This window comes from Saccopteryx bilineata, chromosome 1 (assembly GCF_036850765.1).
Source record: "Saccopteryx bilineata isolate mSacBil1 chromosome 1, mSacBil1_pri_phased_curated, whole genome shotgun sequence".
Classification (NCBI taxonomy): Eukaryota; Metazoa; Chordata; class Mammalia; order Chiroptera; family Emballonuridae; genus Saccopteryx; species Saccopteryx bilineata.
In genome coordinates, this window is record NC_089490.1 from 393,282,008 (window position 1) to 393,305,019 (window position 23,012).

Below are 23,012 nucleotides of genomic sequence, written 5' to 3' on the forward strand. Positions count from 1 at the left end.
GACCTGCAGATCGCTGAAAGGAGCCTAACCCACAGTCTGCTCACTGCCCAGCTGGCTTACATTGGCAGTGGCTCTGGCTAACAAGGTCTTCTTTCCCAGGTCTGAAAGTTAAGAGAACCTGGAGGAGGGACTTGATAGTTCTTAGGGCCTCTTGCTCTGCAGGTAGTGGCTGGTGCAACTTCCTGCCAGCTGATGCAGGTTAAAAAACACATTCCCACAGAACAGACCTCAGAGAACACTGCAGAAGTTGGGTGGACTGGGCTGTAGGCTTCCTAATAAGGAAGAAGCCTGTGAAGAGCAGACCCACAGAGCACTGAGGCAAATTTAACTAGACATACCAGGGAACCTTAGAAAGGAGCCTGACCAGAAGTCAGCTCGCCCTCCTGACTGCTTAAGCTGGTGGCTCTGGTTTGCACAGCTTTCATACCCAGGGCTGTACTTTAAAAGGACCTGGAAGAGGGACTTGGCAGCTTTTAAGACTTCTTGTTCTGTAGGCAGTGACTGGGGCATCTTCCTGCCAGCTGATACAGGTTACAAAGTGCAAAAAGCCTGGGAGAGTAGTCCTATGAAGTGCTGAAACATACTAGACATACCTGGAGGCTCATAGAAAGACACCTGAAGAGCAATCAACTCCCAGCCCTGCCTGATTATGCTGGTGACCCGGGTTGGCAAAGTCTTACCCAGAACCCTGCGCTGAGTGGGGATAGAGAGAGGATTTGGCAGTTCTTAGAGCTTCCAGGCAGTGGCAGCAGCAACTTCACAGCTGGGTCCCCAGGCTGCTGGTTCAGGAAGGAGAGACTTGGGGAGAGGCTCTGGGAAAACGGACTTTCCCATTGTCGAAGCCTGCAAACGCTAACAAGCCCCACCTATCAACAAAACTGAGGCCTCGTTTATGTCATTGTCATAATGACACATCAACTGCAAATCTCTGTCTAAGAGTGCCACAGGGGCAGAACCTGGGGTACAGTGCCACCGGCCAAAAAGAAAGAGAAAGAAGAAAAAGGAAGAAGATAACTTCTCAAAACCAGGAAAACTCCACAGTCTTTATAATTTTTTCCAGTTTTTCTTTCATTTTTGTATCTTTTTTTTCTTCCACCTTGGTTATTTTATCCTCTTTCCATTTTATTCTTTTCTTTTCATTTTGAAGTTCATAACCTATAGGTGTTACCTTTTCCATTTTTTTTCTCTCTTTGAGGGTTACATTCCAAAAACCTTAACTCTCTCCTTTATTTTTTTTCCTTTTCTCTTTGTTACTCCCTCTCTTTTGGTTTCTTCTTTTCTCTTTCACTTTTCCTCTCATTCGATCCTCACTCACAAACAAATAATTTTATTTTGGATTTAAATTTTTTCTTTGTGGCATTTTGTGTGCTTTTTACTTCGCTTTTTATCTCATTAGTATTCCCCCCAACTCTGGCTCTCAATTCTATGTAGTTTTTGTTCCACTTAATACAATAGAATATGCATTTTTCACTGTAATTTTTTTTTCATTTTTTCTGCTCTCTTTTTCACTATATCTCTCATTCAGCCATCATTTACAAACAAATTATTTTATTCTTGATCCAATTTTTTCCTTGTAGCATTTTGTGGGTTCTTACCTCATTTTTTGCCTCTTTGTCACTTCTCCCCAACTCAGGACCTTTGTTCTATGTAGTTTTTGTTCCATTTAGCACAATATAATTTTCAGTTTTTCACTGTATTTTCTCAAAAAAAATTATTTTTCAATTTTTATTACTTTTTTATTTATATGTATATTTTTTTAATTCTTTATCAACTCTTATGAGTGTTATTAACAATACCACTCTCAAATGCCATTAAGGAAAAAGAAATCAAATATCATGGATACAAAAGACAGAATGTACCTCAGAAAGATGAGGAAAATTTTATAGAAAAAAAATTTCAATAGCTTGAAAACCTGGAGTTAAATGACAGAGAATTTAAAATTGAAATCCTAAAAATACTCAGGGATATATAAGAAAGCACAGAAAGGCAATTTAAGAAGCTCAAAAACCAATTCAACGAACAGAATACATCACCTAGGAAATTGAAACTATGAAAATAAATAGAAACAAAGATGTAAAACTCAATTCATGAACTGAAAAATGAGGTAACAAGCTTATCTAATAGAACAGGCCAAATAGAGGAGAGAATTAGTGACATAGAAGACAGGCAACTAGAGGCACCAAAGAGAGAAGAGGAGAGAGAATCATGAGTTTAAAAAAAAAAATGAGAAAGCCCTACAGGAATTGTCTGACTCCATCAAAAAGAGCAACATAAAAATAATGTGTATATCAGAAGGAGAAGAGAGAGAAAATGGAATGGAGAACATATTAAAACAAATAATAGATGAAAACTTCCCAAGCCTGTGGAAAGAACTAAAGCCTCGAATTCAAGAAGCTAACAGAACACCGAGTTATCTTAACCCTAACAAACCTACTCTAAGGCACATCATAATGAAATTAGCACAACCCAATGATGAAGAAAAAATTCTCAAGGCAACCAGGGAAAAGATGAAACAACATATAAAGAAAGGCCCATTAGATTATAATCAAATTTCTCAGCAGAAACTCTACAAGCTAGAAGAGAGTGGACTCCAATATTTAAAGTTCTGAAGAAGAGGAACTTCCAGCCAAGAATACTATACTCATCAAAGCTATCCTTCAAATACAAAGGAGAAATAAAAACATTCACAGATACAGAAAAGATAAGGGAATTTATCACCAGAAAACCCCCACATCAGGAAATACTAAAGGGACAGTTTTCTGACCAGATACAAAGAACAAAACAAAACCACAAGTAAAAGCTCCATCAAGAACACAATAAAATCAAATTTAATCTGTGACAACAAAAACAAAAAAGGGAAGAGGACAAAGATTAACAGTAGCAAAGGATGATGAAGTGCAGAAGCACTCATGAGATAATGTACTACAATGAACCCTTTCCATTACTTAATGGTAACAACCCCTGAAAAAGCCACCACAGAAGCACATGGCTTGAAAAAAGAAGTAACAGAGGCAAAAAGTATGGATTACAACCAAACAAAAACAATTGGTAGAAAAACAAAAGAGAAGAATCAGACAAGATACAAAACTATCAGAAAGCAACAAGAAACCCTCAAGTGTCAATAATTACACTAAATATAAATGGATTGAACTCACCAATAAAAAGACATAGAGTAGCAGAATGGATTAAAAAAGAAAATCCAAGTGTATGCTCCCTACAAGAAACACAACTGAGCTACAAGGATAAAAACAAATTCAAAGTGAAAGGCTGGAAAACAGTATTCCAAGCAAATAACACCAAAAAAAAAAAAAAAAAAAAAAAAAGCTTGTGTAGCAATACTCATATCTAACCATGCTGACTACAAGACAGCAAAGGCAATCTGAGACAAAAATGGTCATTTCATAATGATAAAGGGGACATTGAATCAAGAAGACATAACACTTCTTAATATATATGCATCAAACCAAGGAGCACCAAAATATATAAGACAGCTATTGACTGACCTAAAAACAAAACTGACAAAAATATAATCATACTTGGAGATCTCAATACACCACTGACTGTTCTAGATCGTTCATCCAAACAGAAAATCAATAAAGAAATATTGCCGTTAAACAAAACACTAGAACAATTGGATATGATAGACATTTATAGGATATTTCATCCCAAAAAAAGAGTATACATTTTTCTCTAGTGTACATGGACTATGCTCAAGAATTGATCATCTGTTGGGCCACAAAAATAACATCAACAAATTCAGAAAGACTGATATTATACCAAGCATATTCTCTGATCATAAAGCCTTGAAACTAGAATTCAACTGCCAAAAAGAGGTAAACAAACCCACAAAAATGTGGAAACTAAACAACATACTTTTAAAAAATAAATGGGTCAAAGAAGAAATAAAAACAGAGATCAAAAGTTACATAAAGATGAATGAAAATAACAATACGACATATCAAACTTTCTGGGATGCAGTAAAAGCAGTTTTAAGAGGGAAGTTCATATTACTACAGGCCTATATGAACAAACAAGCGAGAGCCCAAGTAAACCACTTAACTTCACATCTTAAGGAACTAGAAAAAGAAGAACAAAGGCAATCCAAAACCAGCAGAAGAAAGAAATAATACAAATCAGAGCAGAAATAAATGAAATAGAAAACAAAAAAACTATAGAAAAAATTAATAAAACAAAGAGCTGGTTCTTTGAAAAGATCAACAAAATTGACAAACCCTTGGCAAGACTCACTAAGGAAAAAAGAGAAAGGACTCAAATAAACAAAATCAAAAGAAAAAGGAGAAGAAATCACCACAGAGATCACAGATATACAAAGAATTGTTGTAGAATACTATGAAAACTTATATGCCACCAAATTTAACAATCTAGAAGAAATGAATAAATTCCTAGAAAAATACAATCTCCCTAGACTCATGATGAAGCAGAAAGCCTGAAGAGACCCATAATCAGGAAGGAAATAGAAACAACTATCAGAAACCTCGCCTGACCTGTGGTGGCGCAGTGGATAAAACATCGACCTGGAAATGCTGAGGTCGCCGGTTCAAAACCCTGGGCTTGCCTGGTCAAGGCACATATGGGAGTTGATGCTTCCAGCTCCTCCCCCCTTCTCTCTCTCTCTGTCTCTCTCTCTCTGTCTCTCTGTCCTCTCTAAAAATGAATAAATAAATAAAAAAATAAAAAAAAAAGAAACCTCCCCAAAAATAAAAGTCCAGGGCCAGACGGCTATCCTAGTGAATTATATCAAGTATTCAAAGAAGACTTGGATCCTATTTTACTCAGAGTCTTCCAAAAAATTGAAGAAGAAGCAATACTACCAAACACATTTTATGAGGTCAACATAACCCTCATACCGAAACTTGGCAAGGACAACACAAAAAAGGAAAACTACAGACTAATATCTCTAATGAATACAGATGCTAAAATACTAAACAAAATACTAGCAAATTGAATACAACACGTTAAAAAAATAATACATCATGATCAAGTGGGATTCATCCCAGAATCACAAGGATGGTTCAACATACATGAAACAGTTCATGTAATACACCATATCAACAAAACAAAGGACAAAAATCGTATGATCCTGTCAATAGATGCAGAAAAGGCATTCGATAAAATATAACACAATTTTGTTTAAAACACTCAGCAAAATGGGTATAGAAGGAAAATATCTCAATATAATAAAGGCCATTTATGATAAACCATCAGCTAACATCATATTAAATGGCATAAAACTGAGAACTTTTCCCCTAAAATCAGGAACAAAACAAGGTTGTCCACTCTCTCCACTATTATTTAACATAGTGCTGGAAGTTCTAGCCAGAGCAATCAGAAAAGAAAAAGAAATAAAAGGCATTCATATTGGAAAAGAAGAAGTAAAGGTTTCACTTGTTGCAGATGATATGATCCTATACATCAAAAATCCCAAAAGACTACTAGAAACAATAAACCAATACAGTAAGGTCGCAGGATACAAAATTAATATACAAAAGTCCATTGCCTTCCCATATGCCAACAATGAAACATCAGAAAACGAACTCAAAAAAATAATTTCTTTCATGGTTGAAACAAAAACAATAAAATACCTAGAAATAAACTTAACAATGAATGTAAAGGACCTATATAATGAAAACTACAAAGCATCGTTAAGGGAAATCTAAAATGATACAATGAAATAGAAAACTATTCCTTGTTCCTAGATAGGAAGAATAAATATAGTCAAAATGACTATATTACCGAAAGCAATTTACAAATTTAATGCAATTCCCATCAAAATTCCAATGTTATTTTTTAAAGAAATGGAACAAAAAATCATCAGATTTATATGGAACTATAAAAAACTCCAAATAACCAAAGCAATCCTAAGGAAAAAGAACAAAGCTGGGGGCACTACGATACCTGACTTCAAACTATATTATAGAGCCATGACAATCAAAAGAGCATGGTATTGGCATAAAATAGATGCTCAGACCAATGGAACAGAATAGAAAGCTCAGAAATAAAACCACATATATATGGTCAAATAATTTTTGATAAAGGAGCCAACAACACACAATGGAGAAAAGAAAGCCTCTTCAACAAATGGTGCTGGGAAAACTGGAAAGCCACATGCAAAAGAATGAAACTCAACTACAGTTTGTCCCCTTGTATTAAAATTAATTCAAAATGGATCAAAGACCTAAATATAAGACCTGAAACAATAAATTACATAGAAGAAAACATAGGTACTAAACTCATGGACCTTGGTTATAAAGAGCACTTACGAATTTGACTCCAAAAGCAAGGAAAGTGAAGGCAAAGATAAATGAATGAAACTACATTAGACTAAGAAGCTTTTGCACAGCAAAAGAAACTGAGAAAACAGACAGCCAACTAAATGGGAGATGATTCTTTCAAACAACAGCTCAGATAAGGGCCTAATATCCAAAATATACAAAGAACTCATAAAACTCAACAACAAACAATCCAATAAAAAATGGGAAGACGACATGAACAGACATTTCTCCCAAGAAGAAATACAAATGGCCAACAGATATATGAAAAGATGCTCCTCTTCACTAGCTATTAGACAAATGCAAATCAAAACTACAGTGAGATATCACCTCACGCCTGTTAGATTAGCTATTATCAACAAGACAGGTAATAGCAAATCTTGGAGAGGCTGTGGAGAAAAAGGAACCCTCATCCACTGTTGGTGGGAATGTAAAGTAGTACAACCATTATGGAAGAAAGTATGGTGGTTCCTAAAAAAATTAAAAACAGAGCTACTATATGACCCAGCAATCCCTCTACTGGGTATATACCCCCAAAACTCAAAAACATTGGTATGTAAAGACACATGCAGCCCCATGTTCATTGCAGCACTGTTCACAGTGGCCAAGACATGGAAGCAACCAATAAGCTCTTCAATAGATGACTGGATAAAGAAGATGTGGCACATATACACTATGGAATACTACTTAGCCATAAGAAATGATGACATCAGATCATTTACAACAAAATGGATGGACCTTGGTAACATTATATGGAGAGAAATAGTAAATCAGAAAAAACTAAGAACTATATGATTCCATTCATAGATAGGACATAAAAAAGAGACTCATGGACATGGACAAGAGTGTGGTGATTACTGGGCGGGGGAGGGATAAGGAGAGGGAGGAAGAGGGGGGAGGAGAGGGGCACAAAGAAAACCAGATATAAGGTGACGGAAGACAATTTGACTTTGGGTGATGAGTATGCAACATAATCAAATGTCAAAGTAACCTGGAGATGTTTTCTCTGAACATATGTACCCTGATTTATCAATGTCACCGCATAAAATTTTTAAAAAAATAAACAGATACTTTAAAATGTAAATAAACCAAGGCACATGCTAAATCGATTAGAAAACACCACACGGTTTAAACTTAATGTAGATTTTTTTTTTAGTATTTCCAGATGTACAGTGCAATGACAAATGCGCTCAGCTTTATCGTAGACATTAGAGAAAACTTGTTTCTGATGTTTATTCACTTGGCCCTCTAATAAGTGTGTATTATTCACAATGTGTCAGGAACTTTCCTAGGTATTAGGAGCCACAAAGGTAAGGTTGTTTCCCTCACCAACTGCACACATTTTTGTATATTGCCTTGAAATGGTTTCAGTCACTTCATGTGTGCGGTATCAAGTCCTCCGACCTATTCAGAATGGTTGTATTCTCTACTTGATAAGCATCCTAGATGCCATTTCCCTGGATAAGTTCCTAAGGCCACTTATCTGATGGCTATTCCCTGCCAGGCCAAATGGGCTCACCACCTGTGCTCTGGAGGCTAGAACAAAGAGATAGGTTTTATCTCAACGTGGGGCTTGGGATTCCGTAGCTCTGCCCCAGCTTGTCCACCACTGTCCTCTGTCCTGCTCAGGCAGGTCCCCTTCACAGTCCTGCCACGCTTCATTCAGCATCAGAGAGGCCAAGGCCCGCAGGGCGCGCTCCAACTGGGAGGGCCTCCTCTCTCTTTGAGTCCAAACCCTTTCCACTCCTAGAGTCTCTCCCACACCCATGCCCACCTCCGATGAAATCTCCTTGACCTCTCTGCATTCCTGATGTTTGCTCCACATATTTTGATAAATCACCTGACTTTTATTCTATAAATGTTACAGAGGCTCATGCCTCATTTTACCAAGCACACTCTATGCTCCTTGAGATCAATACCTGGATCAGAGTCTCTTTTGTGCCCAGATAATACAGAGCACAAAGTTGAGTTTGCCCATGGAATTCAATGTTGTCTGGGAAAATAAATGACAACTGAGAAGTGTTCTTCAAGGGCGAATGCAGAGCTGGGTTAAAAAAAAACAAACAAAAAACCCGAAGGCTTTCCACAGGGACTGTGCTCACCTTGGCCTGCATTTCACACAGGTGGGCCATGAGCTCATCCAGCTGTGCGGCTGCTGAGGTTTTAGAAGCTGGTGGTGATTCCTTTGGCTCGTGGACTTCACTATAGAAAAAAAGCAAAATATGAAAAAAAAAAAAAAACACAAAAAACATGCTAACACATCAAAATTCAAATGAATGGTAAGCCACGCATAAAATACCAGAAAAAGCAGCTTTAACCTTTAAACGCTTAGATGTCAGTAAAATTAGAGACAGAGTATTTTGAAATATAGATACTAGACTAACAATGTGCCTCTATGTCTCCCTCTGCTCATCTTGAACACTGACTATTGTTCTAGTACCTGAAGAAAGGCACTGGACCCAGAGCCTGCCCGCCATTCGCCCCAATGGCCAGGTGCGAAGCAGGCTCTGAAAAGTGCTCTAACACCGAGGTCGAAATGTGGGTGTTTTATTATTATTATTATTTTAATAACATTCTTTAAAATTTTTCAAGTATTAGATCTCCTCTCAGGTGAGAGATAAAAAGTAAATGAGAACATAGAAAAGGCATTCATCCATAAATTGAGGTCCATGGGCCAAATGTGGCCACACCCAGTCACACGATGTACAGCTGTTCTCCTGCAGAGTTGGACAGTTGTGACAGAGAGAGACCTTATGGTCCACAGTGCTAAATATTTACTATTTTCCCTTTATAGTAAAAGTTTGCAGATCCCTGATAGAGTTCAGATAATGTATATGATGTTGATTTTAGATCCATATAATTATGGATAAATTATTAATAAATTCAAAATTTGGACCCAAGACACAGAATATAGATCCTATTCAAATACTTGCACAATTGTTAGAGAGAGAAGAGAAGAGAAATGAAGTTTTTATGAAAATAGCAGATGTGTGTTTAAAAATACCACAGCTAGGTAGTGTTTATACTAAGTCATTCAAGGATGGATCATTAAATGGGTTAATGTAATGCATTATAGTAACACATAAGAGAAACACTTTATAAACACATTGATAAGTGCTGAAAAGCATTTGAAAACAAATACAACCACCAGACCTGTTGTTGCAGATAGATGTTTTTTCATACCCTTATGCACATCCTTTATCTGTGCTTTGCAACTATAATAGCTAACATTTGTTGAGTGTTTACACTTAGCCAGGCCCTCTGTAAAGGGTTTTACACATGTCCTCTTTAAATCCTTATAACAACCTTAAGAGTGAGGTACTATCACTCCCAGATGAAAAACAAACAAACAACAACAAAAACAAAGAAAAAGACAAAAACCAAAACTGGGGCTCAGAGAAGGCAAAAACTTTGCTCTACATAACTGGTTTGGTCTGCAGTCTGCGAAGCTTGTGCTCTCTCTCATCAGGCTGATCTATCTTCTAAATCAGGGGTCCCCAAACTACGGCCCGCGGGCCACATGCGGCCCCCTGAGGCCATTTATCTGGCCCCTGCCGCACTTCTGGAAGGGGCACCTCTTTCATAGGTGGTCAGTGGAGGAGCATAGTTCCCATTGAAATACTGGTCAGTTTGTTGACTTAAATTTACTTGTTTGTTATTTTAAATATTGTATTTCTTCCCGTTTTGTTTTTTTACTTTAAAATAAGATATGTGCAGTGTGCATAGGGATTTGTTCATAGTTTCTTTTGTAGTCCGGCCCTCCAACGGTCTGAGGGACGGTGAACTGGCCCCCTGTGTAAAAAGTTTGGGGACCCCTGTTCTAAATGATGTTTAAAGCTATCTACATTCCAAATGTATATATAATATGCTATGATTTATTAAACCAATCATTTATTGTTAGACACCTAGACTGTTTCTGGCTTTTGCTGTTATCAATATTGCTAAATAAATATTTGTACCCACATTTGATTATTCCCACAGAGTAAATTTGGAGAAGTGGAAAAACTGGGTTATACAGACAACAGACTCAAGTAATGTCTGTAATCAACATTAGCCAAGAGAGCTCAGTAAACTGCCCACCAAACTGACTCTTCTTTTTCTCTCCCTCTCTCATGCACACACATGCAAAGCCATATATTCTAAGTTTTTCACTAAATATATTTTCAACATTGAAAACAGAGCTTTACTACTTTACTTATTTTTATGCATTTATCAACCAGAAAAAAAAAAGCAGAAGGAAAAATGTATCTTTTTCTCTCTTAAGGAAAACAAGACTGGTTCTTGGGCACAATATGATTTAACAACAAGGAAAATACAAGAGGAAGGTAGATATTGTGCCTTCTAAAATGAAAGGCTTTGTCTTTTAGATACAACATGGCCTCCTGCCAGGCATAAGATTTTTTTAAAAAATTTATTTAATATAGGAACAAAAATGGTCCGGTAGACAAGTGACAGTCTTTGGAGGTTTCCAGGGAAAAGTGCAGAGAAGCTCAGCCTCACAAGTCTTTCCAGTGTAACCCTTAGTAATTGTTGCCACAGAGATGTGTCTCGGAGGTACAAGGCTGGCTGGGCAGTGAGCACGTCTGCTGCCCTGTGCCCCAGGGGAGGATAAATGTAGTTTCTTATATGGGTTAAATATAATCCTAAAATCTTGTCCATCTCCCAGTGACGGCATACGTGTGTTTATTCAAAGAATTCTCATTGGTTTTTACCTACACTCTTGGTGAAGTGTGTAAAGGGAAGTAAATCATTGTCATAATACCCTAATAGGAATCAAGTCCACAATATAACATTCTAAGTAAAATTATTTTTGTGTATATAAAAGACACATTTCTAAAATTATTGGTCACAATGCTACTGATATAACACTAACTAGAAGTATTATTCCATTGTTATATTCACAGCTGGTATTGAATATACTGTCAAGCTCCAAAGCAGTGCTTGCTTCATTCAAGCGAACCAGAGGACATGGTGAACACAGAATGCAAGAATCTGACCAACCAGTGGCACAGTGGATAGAGCGTCGGAGTGGAATGTGGAGGACCCAGGTTCAAGACTCCGAGGTTGCCAGCTTGAGTGCGGGCTCATCAGGTTTGAGCAAAGTTCACTAGCTTGGACTCAAGGTCGCTGGCTCCAGCAAGGGGTTACTCAGTCTGCTGTAGCCCCATGGTCAAGGCACATATGAGAGGGCAATCAATAAACAACTAAAGTGTCGCAACGAAGAATTGATGCTTCTCATCTCTCCCTTCCTGTCTGTCTGTCCCTATCTATTCCTCTCTCTGACTCTCTCTCTCTGTCTCTGTAAAAAAAAAAAAAAGTGCAAGAATCTAGTTTCTGAGTCTCATGCTCTCTCTGTTCAGGCTGGCCTTTTCTGCTCTGAATTATACCAGTCTTGGGGATTTGTGTCTGTCCACTCCATATTTACTAGATCACCTAGGTTGCGCCTCCCTCTCCCACAAAGGTCTACCCAGAACGTATCATTCAGTAGGGGGAAGTGTATCAGTTGAGGGCCACTCAGGAAAATACAAACATTAGGAGTAAGCAAAAGGAACTTAATTCAGAAATTTGATTACACAAGTGATAGGAGAGCTAGAAAGCAAACAGGAGACACATTGGGGGAACCCAGACAGTAGCCACAGCAGGAAGTCATTAGGCCGACGGGACAAAGCAAAGAGGCAGAGTGACCAGAGCCCAGGGGCCTGGGTCAACAGGCAGAAGCTGGGACTGTGGCAGCCCTGTTTTGCTCCAGCTGAAACCGTAAAGAAGCTGTAACTGTCAACAGAGACTGTGAGGAGAGACAGACTGGGGGAAAATGTTTTCACTTTCCCTGCCTTTCACCCTCCGGTCTCTCCACAGTAGTGCCTTCTGTTGGTTTAAGCCAGCCAGAGACAAGTGCCCTTAGAGCCTGGCAGATCCCACCCACAAGGGTCATCTCCCGGGGAATTCAGAGCAGAGCAAGAAAGGAGGGAGGAATGAGTCTGATGAGAACTCTATCAAAGGCTGATACGGCGGAGGGCGTAGAGATAAGTCAGTATCAGTGATCACTTTGCTAGGTCAACAAGAAATGGCTGTCGGTTGGTCTGGTTTTTATTTTATATGTTCATATGTTCTTCAGTGTTTCTGTTGGATTTAAAAAAGTCAAACATTTACTGTGAGCCTATTGTGTGCCAGACACTGTTTGCTGTTGTTGTTTTCCTTTGGTTTCTTCTTTCTTTCTTTCTTTCTTTCTTTCTTTCTTTCTTTCTTTCTTTCTCTCTCTCTCTCTCTCTCTCTCTCTCTCTTCCTCTTTCTTTCTCTCTCTCTCTTTCTTTCTCCCTTTCTCCCTTCTTCCCTCACTCCATTCCTACCTTCTTTCCTTTCTTCCTTCTTTTTTTTTTTTTTACAAAGGGTTGGACAGGAGGTCTAGAGCAGTGGCCCGCAACCCCCAGACCTCGAACCGGTACCAGTCCATGGGCCATTTGGTACCAGTCCACAGAGAAAGAATAAACAACTTACATTATTTCCGTTTTATTTATATTTAAGTCTGAACGATATTTTATTTTTTAAAAATGACCAGATTTCCTCTGTTACATCCGTCTAAGACTCACTCTTGACGCCTGTCTCGGTCACGTGATACATTTATCCGTCCCACCCTAAAGGCTGGTTCGTGAAAATATTTTCTCACATTAAACCGGTCTGTGGCCCAAAAAAGGTTGGGGACCACTGGTCTAGGGGGAATGTCCACCAAGCAACTTCCTGGAACTGGAATAAATTAGCAATTGTATCAGTAAGTTGGCCTCCATCAAAATAGTAAGTGTCCTCAAGTGGGAAGTTATAAAAAGACTTTTTGATAGCAGAGGTCCTTTCCTTATTTTGGCATCATATGTACACTATTGGCTGCGATTCTGAAACCAAATAAGGCGTGGTGTAGTTCTCTTTACCAAACATAAGCCCTTACTATCTCAAGTCCTTTACTTTGTTTCCCAGAACGTAGTCTGATTTTTAAAGTTGCAAGCTATAACTGAAGACAGAACAAGGAAAGTGGTCTTCTTATTTTTTCAGACTGTCAGCTCTTCTCTGGCCAGTAGAAATTAATTAGAAAAGGAATCTGTTTCAATCTGTAACTTTTGTAAAAAAGCAATCCTTTCATTCACTAAATAAATTTTGAGAAAGTATGGAAAGAAGTCTATATTCATTTGTCTGCCATATAGACCCACTGTCTTAGTTCAACTCTGATCCTAGCTCTGGTTTTATTAACATCTTGCTGAAATTTCATTTGGTGTTTTCCCTTTTGTGACTTGGAATAGCTGAGCCAGAACAGCTGCGATGATTTAAACTATTTATACTTTTTCAGGTGGTGAAGGAAACAGCAGAGCCCATCAGCCTGGCACCCATCTAGAAGGCACCTTGAGAAATTGCCCTATCAGCTTGGCAGAACTCCGCCTCTGCTCAAAGACTATCGAAAGAAGAGGAGAGTAGTAGGGGCTCTAAGCAAATTATTGTCCAAATACAGATAACTGTTATCAAAGTATTTAATAATAATAAAAATACCTGTAGACATTGGGCTCCTGGATGTTGCTAGTGTACACGAGCTGCGCCTAAGACAGAATGACAGAAAAAAGAATGCATTTCTGTTAGTAGAATGTTGGCGCTTATCTACACCCTGATTTAGAGAATGTTTTTAACTTCTAAAGGGGAATTGATAACTAGCGTGTCTTTGAGATGCCCTTCCACAAGGCAGGGGAATACCAGCCACCTCACAGAGAGAGGCAAATCCTATGCACAGTAACTGCCATGTGAACAAATAGTGCCCCCCACGTGCCCTAAAAGCTCTGAAATTGAGAAGTACTCAGATAGAAAGCATAAAACACACAAAATGAGTGAGAGCAAAGCCCCCTTTATAGATGGGATGATAACAAAGGGAAGGCCATAACACAATTAAATTTAACATACCAGAAGAAATAATGTGTGACTCTAAAGAGTAGTTGACTAGCAACTCATTTATTTTTTGAACAGTTACTTAATTAGTTCCTGTCACGTATCAGGGCTAGAGATGTAGCAGTCAAAAAAGCACAACAACAAAAAAACAAGCAAGCAAAAATTGTCTATTCAGGGTATTAGATTGTGAAAAATAATAAATGATAATATGAATAGATAATAAATGAATCAATATGTAAGAAATCAATTCAAATGTGAAATTAATCAGGGGTGGGAGATAGAAAATGCAGAAGAAAAGGCAATTATAAATACAGTGATCACAATGAAAAAGTATGAACTCTTACCATTTATGACAGCATGGATGGCCCCAGACGTTATTACACTAAGTGAACTAAGTCAGACAGAGGAAGACAAATACTGTATGATTTCACTCATATGTGGAATTTAAAAACAAAATAAGCTAACAAACAAAACAGAAACAGACTCATAGATATAGAGAACAAACTGATGGTTACCTGTTGGGAGGGGCATTAAGAAATACAAATTGACTTCCTACCATGAAAACATAGGAGTAAAACGTCAAACATTTCTCTTTGTAATACTTTTTTTTTTCTGATATATCTCCTCAGGCTAGAAAAATGAAAAGAAAATAACAAATGAGACTACATCAAACTAAAAAATTTTTGCACAGCAAAGGAAACCATAACAAAATAAAAAGAAAACCCACTGAATGAAAGAACATATTAGCTAGCCCTGGCCGGTTGGCTCAGCGGTAGAGCGTCGGCCTAGCGTGCGGAGGACCCGGGTTCAATTCCCGGCCAGGGCACACAGGAGAAGCGCCCATTTGCTTCTCCACCCCTCCGCGCGCTTTCCTCTCTGTCTCTCTCTTCCCTCCCGCAGCCAAGGCTCCATTGGAGCAAAGGTGGCCTGGGCGCTGGGGATGGCTCTGTGGCCTCTGCCTCAGGCGCTAGAGTGGCTCTGGTCGCAACATGGCGATGCCCAGGATGGGCAGAGCATCACCCCCTGGTGGGCAGAGCATCGCCCCTGGTGGGCGTGCCGGGTGGATCCCGGTCGGGCGCATGCGGGAGTCTGTCTGACTGTCTCTCCCTGTTTCCAGCTTCAGAAAAATGAGTAAAAAAAAAAAAGAACATATTAGCCAACGGTACATTTGAAAAAAGATTAATATCCAAAATTCATAAAAAACACATACAACTCAACAACAAAAAACAATGCAATTAAAAATGAACAAAGGACTTGAATAAACACTTTTCCAAAGAAGAAACACAGATGGCTGATAGACATATAACAAGATGCTTAACATGACTAATCATCAGAGAGATGCAAATTAAAACCACAATCAGATATCACCTCACATCTGTCAGAATGTCTATCATCAATAAATCAACAAACAAGTGCTGGCAATGATGTGTGAGAAAACAAAACCCTTGTGCACTGCTGGTGGGAATGCAGACTGGTGCAGCCACTGTGGAAAGCAGTATGGGGGTTCCTCAAAAAATATAAATGGAACTGCCTTATGACCCTACAATTCTACTTCTGGTTATATATCTGAAGAAACCAAAGACACTATATATGCACCTCAATGTTCACTGCAGCATTATTTACAATAGCCAAGCTATGAAAGCAACCCAAGTGTTCAATCAATAGCCAAGTGGGTAAAAAAGTGGTGGCACATATATACAATGGAACATTACTCTGCCATAAAAAGAAAGAGATCTTAGTATTTCTGACAGCATCGATGAATCAAGAGGGTATTGTGCTAAGTGAAATAAGTCAGTCAGAGAAAGACAAACACGTGGAATCTAAAGAACAATATAAATGAGCAAACAGGACAGAAACAGACTCATAGACACAGAGAACAGACTGAGGGTTGCCAGAGGGAAAGGGGATCGGAGGACTGGGTGGAAAAGGTAAAGGGATGAAGAAGAACAGATCGGTAGCTATAAAACAGTCATGGGGGTGTAAAGTACAGCATACGAAATATAGTTAATAATACTGTAATATTATTATAATTACAATAATATTATATGGTGCCAGTTGGGTACTAGAAATACTGGGGAAATACTTTGTAAAGTATATGATTGTCTAACCACTCTGCTGTACACTTGCAACTAATACAAAATAATACTGAATGTAAACTGTATATAAATTTTTTTTAAATTAAACTTAAAAAAGCGAAAAAGAAATACAAAATATTCATGGAGATGTAAAGTGCTGCATAAGGAATACAGTCACTACTATTGTAATAACTATGTATGGTGCCATGTGGGGACATCACTTCATAAGTTACACAATTGTCTAACCCAGTGATGGGCAATCTTTTGAGCTTGGTGTGTCAGAATTTGCCAAAAAAACAAGCATAACTCGGGTGGTGTGTCACTTCGAGAAAAAAACCATAATTTCACGATATTTATAGTTTAAATAACAAAAGTGTATAATTGTAATATATAACTGTATTTAATAAATCAAAAACTAATTATTTAACTTATGCTTAGTGACTTCTTTGTTCATCTGTCAGTTGGTTTCTTTTGTTGGTCTTGATATTATTTAACTTGTGTGGGGTGCCGTGAACTAAGATAAGTGAGGGGGAGGGGAATTCTTTAACTAACCTGCCTATTAATGACTTTTTTGTTGCTGAATTTCATTGGCTAAATCTTCAATTGAAGGTTGGTATTTTGTACACTTCAAGCCCAAGCAAGCGCTACTAACTTCATCTGTCAATCTGTTTCTTTTGTTGGTTTTGATATTATTTAACTCTGAGAATAAGGTCTCACAAAAGTACGTAGAGGGAAAAATTGTGAGTAAAGCCATTGCTATATTTTTCAGGGTGCTAAAAGTGTCTGGTAATCAGTTCCAGGCACTCCAAATTTCCTGTTCATAGTGGCACGCCTCTTGATTCTCCAAGCGGCACCTTTCCAGATTCTCAAGCTTTAGACCTCAAGTTGATAAACACCTGATCCCAGATGCTGTCTTGAAATTCTGCAAGTTACATCTTATGTAAATTAAGATGGCTGCCACTATTTCTAAATAGGAAACGGCACCCGTAGCACAGGCCCTCACCTCTCCCAGCCTCCCCCTCACTTATCTCAGTAGTGATGGTCAATTAGAAATCCACAACACCCCAGAACAGTAGATTGGATGATGGTTGCTGTGGTTATGTGGTTGCTGGTAATGGTGATCACAGGGTCCCCAGAGATGCGTCCCCCGCAGCATTCTGCTGCTTCCTGCTCCACTGGCTAGAAGTGAGGTCAAAGATCCCCTAACGGTCTAACTGGAAGCCCCAGAACTAGATGCTCTGTGCTGGAGTTCTGTTGTTTTGGCCTACAGACCTCCAGCACAGAGTGTCTACACTACAGCAAATGTTTGATCCTCAGTACTGCACCTGGTCGTGCAGGAGCCAAGGATGAAACGTCCTTCTCGGCATGTGGCCCCATACTTCTCTGGTATGCAGTCACATGCGGCCGGGTGTCATCAAAAATGGCTATGCGTGTCAGTGCTGACACGCGTGTAATAGGTTTGTCATCACAGGTCTAACCAGTATACAATACACCTGACACTAATATAATCTTAGATGTCAACTGTAATGAAAATAAAAAAATACATACATTAGATAGATAGATAGATAGATAGATAGATAGATAGATAGATAGATAATGTTGATCAGGAAGAACTCACTGGGAAGGGGCCTTTTGAACAAGGCCTGATAGGAAGTGAGAAAGTTGGCAGATATTAGCAGTAACCTGGTCCAGGTAGAATGAGCAGAGGGTGAGCACCCTGGAGCACTTGGGAACGGAAAGGAAGCCACTGTGGCCTGAGCAGACAGAACCAGGGAAAGAGAAACAGAGGCAAAGAGTAAAAAGGTCAGGTCAAAGCACACGAGCAAGGTGACCACATCATTTATTGTTCAAACTGGGAACACTCTTGTGAGGGGAAGAGGCTACTGAAAATAATTTATAGGATATACTATTTTAAAAAGTAACAAGTAAATTCTTATTCAATTCTTCCCTGGTTTCTGTAGGCAGAAATTTGAGCTTCCTTCTTGCAAGTTTTGTTTTATAATAATTACAACTCGCTAACAGCTTCAAAAGCTAAATTTTCGTGCTACCTTTGTTGACTATTTGGTGAAATATTTCCAAATGATTCTGCACATACTTTGACCTAAACCTAGGTTGTTTTACAGAGTGAATTTTCAAAGCCTCAAGCATTTCTAAAATCCAACTAATGACAGGAAATACAGAGAGATTATATGTACTGCCATGCTGACATACTTTGAGATTCAACATCAGCTCTGTCACAAAAAATTTGCAGATGATATCTATAGCATATATATGTATCTCTATTTCTATCTATCTATCTATCTATCTATCTTCATATCTATCTATCTATCTATCTATCTATCTGGTACACATCACAACCAATTCAATTCCAAGTACATTTTTTTAGTACGTAAGAACATTGATTTTACCACAATATTATTCTTCACCGAAATTTGTATTCACATGATCAACCCCCCCCAAAAAAATAATATTTTATCTTCACTGTTGAGCTTTTCAACTAAATTCACAATGGCATTAACAATGTCAGATGTTTCATTTTTGACAGAAGAGTAAACTTCTACTTTATTTTGATACCCTACATTGGATGAAAAAAATGAAATCATTTTGGCATTAATAAGTTCTCTAACAGAGGCCTCTGATGACACCGATATCAATCTGACCTTATCTGACGGTTTGCAAAGGAAATCAACTCCATCATTATCACCAGTTCACTTTCCTTCCAGGCACAAGAAAACACAGAATGGAAAATGAGCAGATTTAACTTAAAAGCGTCATCTGACCCCATGGATAGGTGTGTTTCACGGTGACATGTCAACACACCTCCTGCGGCTGCATGCGTTGAGTCAGCATCCTCGTGTACATTCTTAAATTAACTGCACTTCTGAAGTAGATGCTGATGCTTCTTTATCAAATCTGTGTCTTCTAGTTTTCACAGGCACAATGGTATCTCTACTTACCTCCATGGTGGACAGTAAATGTTGACAAATATTTAGTGCAAATTACACACCCATCGTCAAGGTTCTTGTGAAAGGTAATCGTGTAGTTTGGGTTTTGGTTTTATGTTGAGCCAAATGTTGCTAGACGTGTTTATTGCAAAAACATTAGCAAGTACTAAAACATACAATTAATGACTAAACTGCTTTCACATAAACACTTAGATGATACCACATTCCATGGCAATAATGCCTAGTTTCTATTTCCTAAACAGAATTTAGAATTTGTTCGACATTAAGCCACAATTTCCTATTTTTCTTTCTGATCCTGAGGAGGATCGAGGCATCTCGGAGGTCACCAAGGGGAACATAGCAGGGCATGAATGGTGCTATCGTGGCTAGCAGGGGGAAAAACCTGTAAAATTTTCCTACCACCATCAAAGCCACAGAAATGGCCTGGTTCTGACTGCTGTGCATGAGCTCTCGGTTTTAATAACCAGAACCTTGCATATTAATCCCAAAAGGGTGCTATCACTTAGGTTTGTCTGCACAGGCTCAGGCATAGAGAGATGAGGTATCATTAGTCATGTTTTAGATTTAGCTATAATAAAGTAAGAATTCTGTACTCTACATGTGTGTTTTATATACTACTACTCGAGACCATAAAAGAAGCCAGAAGAACCTCAGGGAGGTCTATTAACCCATGCTGGTACACTTTATTTTTTGTGTGTGTTTTTTAAGATTTTTATTAATTTTAATTTATTGTGTTAACATGGATTCAAGTATCCCACTAAATATAACACTGTCACCCCCACACCGTGTCCCTATTTATACCCCATTTGCCCCCCTCCCTCTAACTTCCTTCCCCCTTCCGAGATTTGTTGTCCTGTTATCTGTATCTCTGTGTTATGTATATATAATTTCACTAATCCCTTCACCTTCTCTGATCCCATCCCCTCATCCCTCTTCCCTCTGACAGCTGTCCCTCTGCTCCCTGTGACCCTGCCTCTGTCTCTATTCCATTCCTCAGTTCACTTTGTTCATTGGATTCCACATATATGTGAGATCATATGATATTTGTCTTTCTCTGCCTGGCTTATTTCATTAGCCTAATAATCTCCAGGTCCACCCATGCCATCGCAAAAGGTAAGATTTCCTTCTTTTTCGTGACCACATATTATTCCATTGTGTATATGTACCACAGCTTTTTTTATCCACTTGTCCACTGATGGACATTTGAGCTGTTTCCAGATCTTCGCTATTGTAAACAATGTCGCAATAAACATGTAGGTGCATATCTTCTTTTGAATCAGTGATTTTGGTATACTTTAGAATACAATAGATTCTAATAAGAAAACTTCATGAAAAAGGGAAATTTGGGGGTAAAAGGACTTTGACTCCACATGAGATGGGAATTCTGGGTAGAAACGTGACATGATCTGATTTAAGTTTTACAGGATCACCCTGGCTGCTATTTTGAGATCAATTACAGGGTGCAGGGGTAGAAGGCCAACTAGGGACCTATGGCTATACTCTAGCAGTGAGAACAAGACAATAGCTCCATAGGAGAGAGATACATGTGCATCCTCACAACTATGTGGGTGGCTGAAAAGAAGAACAATTCAAGGGGGAACCTACCCGTGGGCTCAAATTCTGGCTATGTGCCACTGGGGATTTCATGTCCGAATGCCACAGTTCAAAAACACCAGATCTGAAGAGCAGCTACTTAATTCCTCTTACACTAATTCCATTCTTAGCAAGCAACCTTTTAATTATAGAGTAGGTGCTCGTAGACTTATCCATAGAAAGGGAACACACATATCAGAGAAGACTAGCATCTGTTTACTTGGCAATTTTAACTCTAATCAGAAACATAAATTGGATTTCTGGTGTTTATAAAAACATTATATTTCATAAGTTTGGTTTGTTCATGTGGGTTTCCTAGAGCTTCGTTATCTTTGCCTATAACAATAACTGAATTTCTTAACACATGCAGCAGAAAATAAGACCTGGAAAGTGGCGACCCAAAAATGTCACCCTGAAAATATTTGTCTGAGCTGCCACCTGGCTTTGCCTAGGTGATCTCTGGCTTTATAGACAGTAATATCAGAATACCCCAAGTAAACTAGAGAATACTTTATTACCATGCCCTCATTAGGGAAAAAAAGTAATTCTCAAAGGCTTATTCTTTTATTATGATTCTCTCAATCTCCTCTACTTTCCAAAACCAACCACCTTTACGATAGCATTAAAGGATTTTTTTCTTCTCTTTCTTGGATATGTAATTGTCCTTTCACACTATTTTGTGTAAGACACAATTGATTTTTAGAAAACACTCAAACATCTATATGCAAGGCGCTCCAGTAAATGAAATGTTACCAGAAAGGGGCTTGTGTTATCCTGAGCAGAAGGGATATCCGAAGTCTCAGCATGGTCACCCTCCTTCCTGGAATGCTGGTCCACAGGAAGAGGAGCCGGGCTGGAGTATTCGCCGCTATCCTGGAGGCTGGAGCGTTCCAGTTCATCCAATAACGCATCTGTATCATCACATACAAGGGAGTAAGTATAGGCTAGGGAAGTCTTCTTGAATAATTCTCCCCTTTAATAGCACCCCCCCTCCTCTATTCATCTTCATCTTCTGTCAGGTTGAGGTTATTTTCCTTCAAACATCTTCCCTTACTCCTTATTTTACTTCTAGAATGTGGTCTATTCTGCCAGATATTTAAAGCCTCAACATACTGTGGCCTATTTCTTAGTTCCTATGGTTGCACTCAATTTCATAGTCTTTCTTATAATTTGACTTATTTTATTTCAGGGTATTAATTTTTATCATTTATTTGGGGTGGGTCACTCATAAAGATTCCTAATTAGAAAATATTATATTCTACATATTTTTTTCCTATTAGAAAAATACAAGTAATTATATTATAGTTTTTTAAAAATATACCAGGACAGTAACATTTAATCTTAAGCTTGATGATGATTTTTTTACTCTTTCTGTCCCAAGCATATAACACAATTCTCAAAGAAGAGTATAAGTATTCTGCCTTTTAGGGTGTGGAGGCAAAGGAGCTTGGGACGAAAACAAATATTACAAAATCAAGCAAGATTTCACAATCCAAATAGTTGAGATTGTTTCCTTTTTATTTTCTTAGGAAAAGCAATGGACTTTACAAGCATTACAGTATTACTTTTCTGTTAGGATGAAATTAATAACAATTAGTAAAAATTAATATATGATAGGCACTAAGGTAAGGAATTTACATATTTTAATCATCGTAATTCTTTGAGGCAAGTGATAATTGTCTTTATTTTGTAGATCAAGAAATTGCCAAATAAATTGTTTAAGTTCACATTGTTACTGGGTTCAGACCATGGCTGTCTGACCCTGGGCAATCTGATTTCCAATCCCTGCACTAACTTCAAGTCAGAAATTCTAGTTCTCATTCTCACATAAATTCTCTCGGTCACTAGGGCATAAAGTTCTTCTCTGAAACTGTTTCTTTATCTACATAATGAAACAATTATAGTACAGTAGTACTTTTTAAATTGTGGGTCAAGACCCATTAGTGGATCTCTAGTGATTTCCTTACCACAGGTTTTTAAAAGTTTGCAAGATACTGGATTTTATTATTTCTAAGGATCTGCCTAGCTCAGAATCCCTCAAATTTTGAACTTCACACATTATTTAAAAAACATTTTTAATTATTTCAGATGTTGGGGGGATGGATATTTCTTAATGTCATAAGAAAATATCTAATCATTTCTTACAAACGATATCTACAGATTTTTTTTCA

At 38.2% G+C, this 23,012-nt stretch overlaps 1 protein-coding gene across 1 annotated transcript in view; it reads right to left on the reverse strand.

Annotated features, from left to right (window-relative positions):
- LPXN (leupaxin) overlaps nucleotides 1-23,012 on the reverse strand; it is a 43,287-nt gene that overhangs the window by 16,407 nt on the left and 3,868 nt on the right. Inside the window, exons 2-4 of the mRNA XM_066253997.1 lie at nucleotides 21,595-21,752; nucleotides 13,821-13,867; nucleotides 8,393-8,492 (exon numbers count right to left, since the gene is read on the reverse strand). Coding sequence (XP_066110094.1) covers nucleotides 8,393-8,492; nucleotides 13,821-13,867; nucleotides 21,595-21,752 — 305 coding nt within the window. The remainder of the gene's footprint in view (nucleotides 1-8,392; nucleotides 8,493-13,820; nucleotides 13,868-21,594; nucleotides 21,753-23,012) is intronic.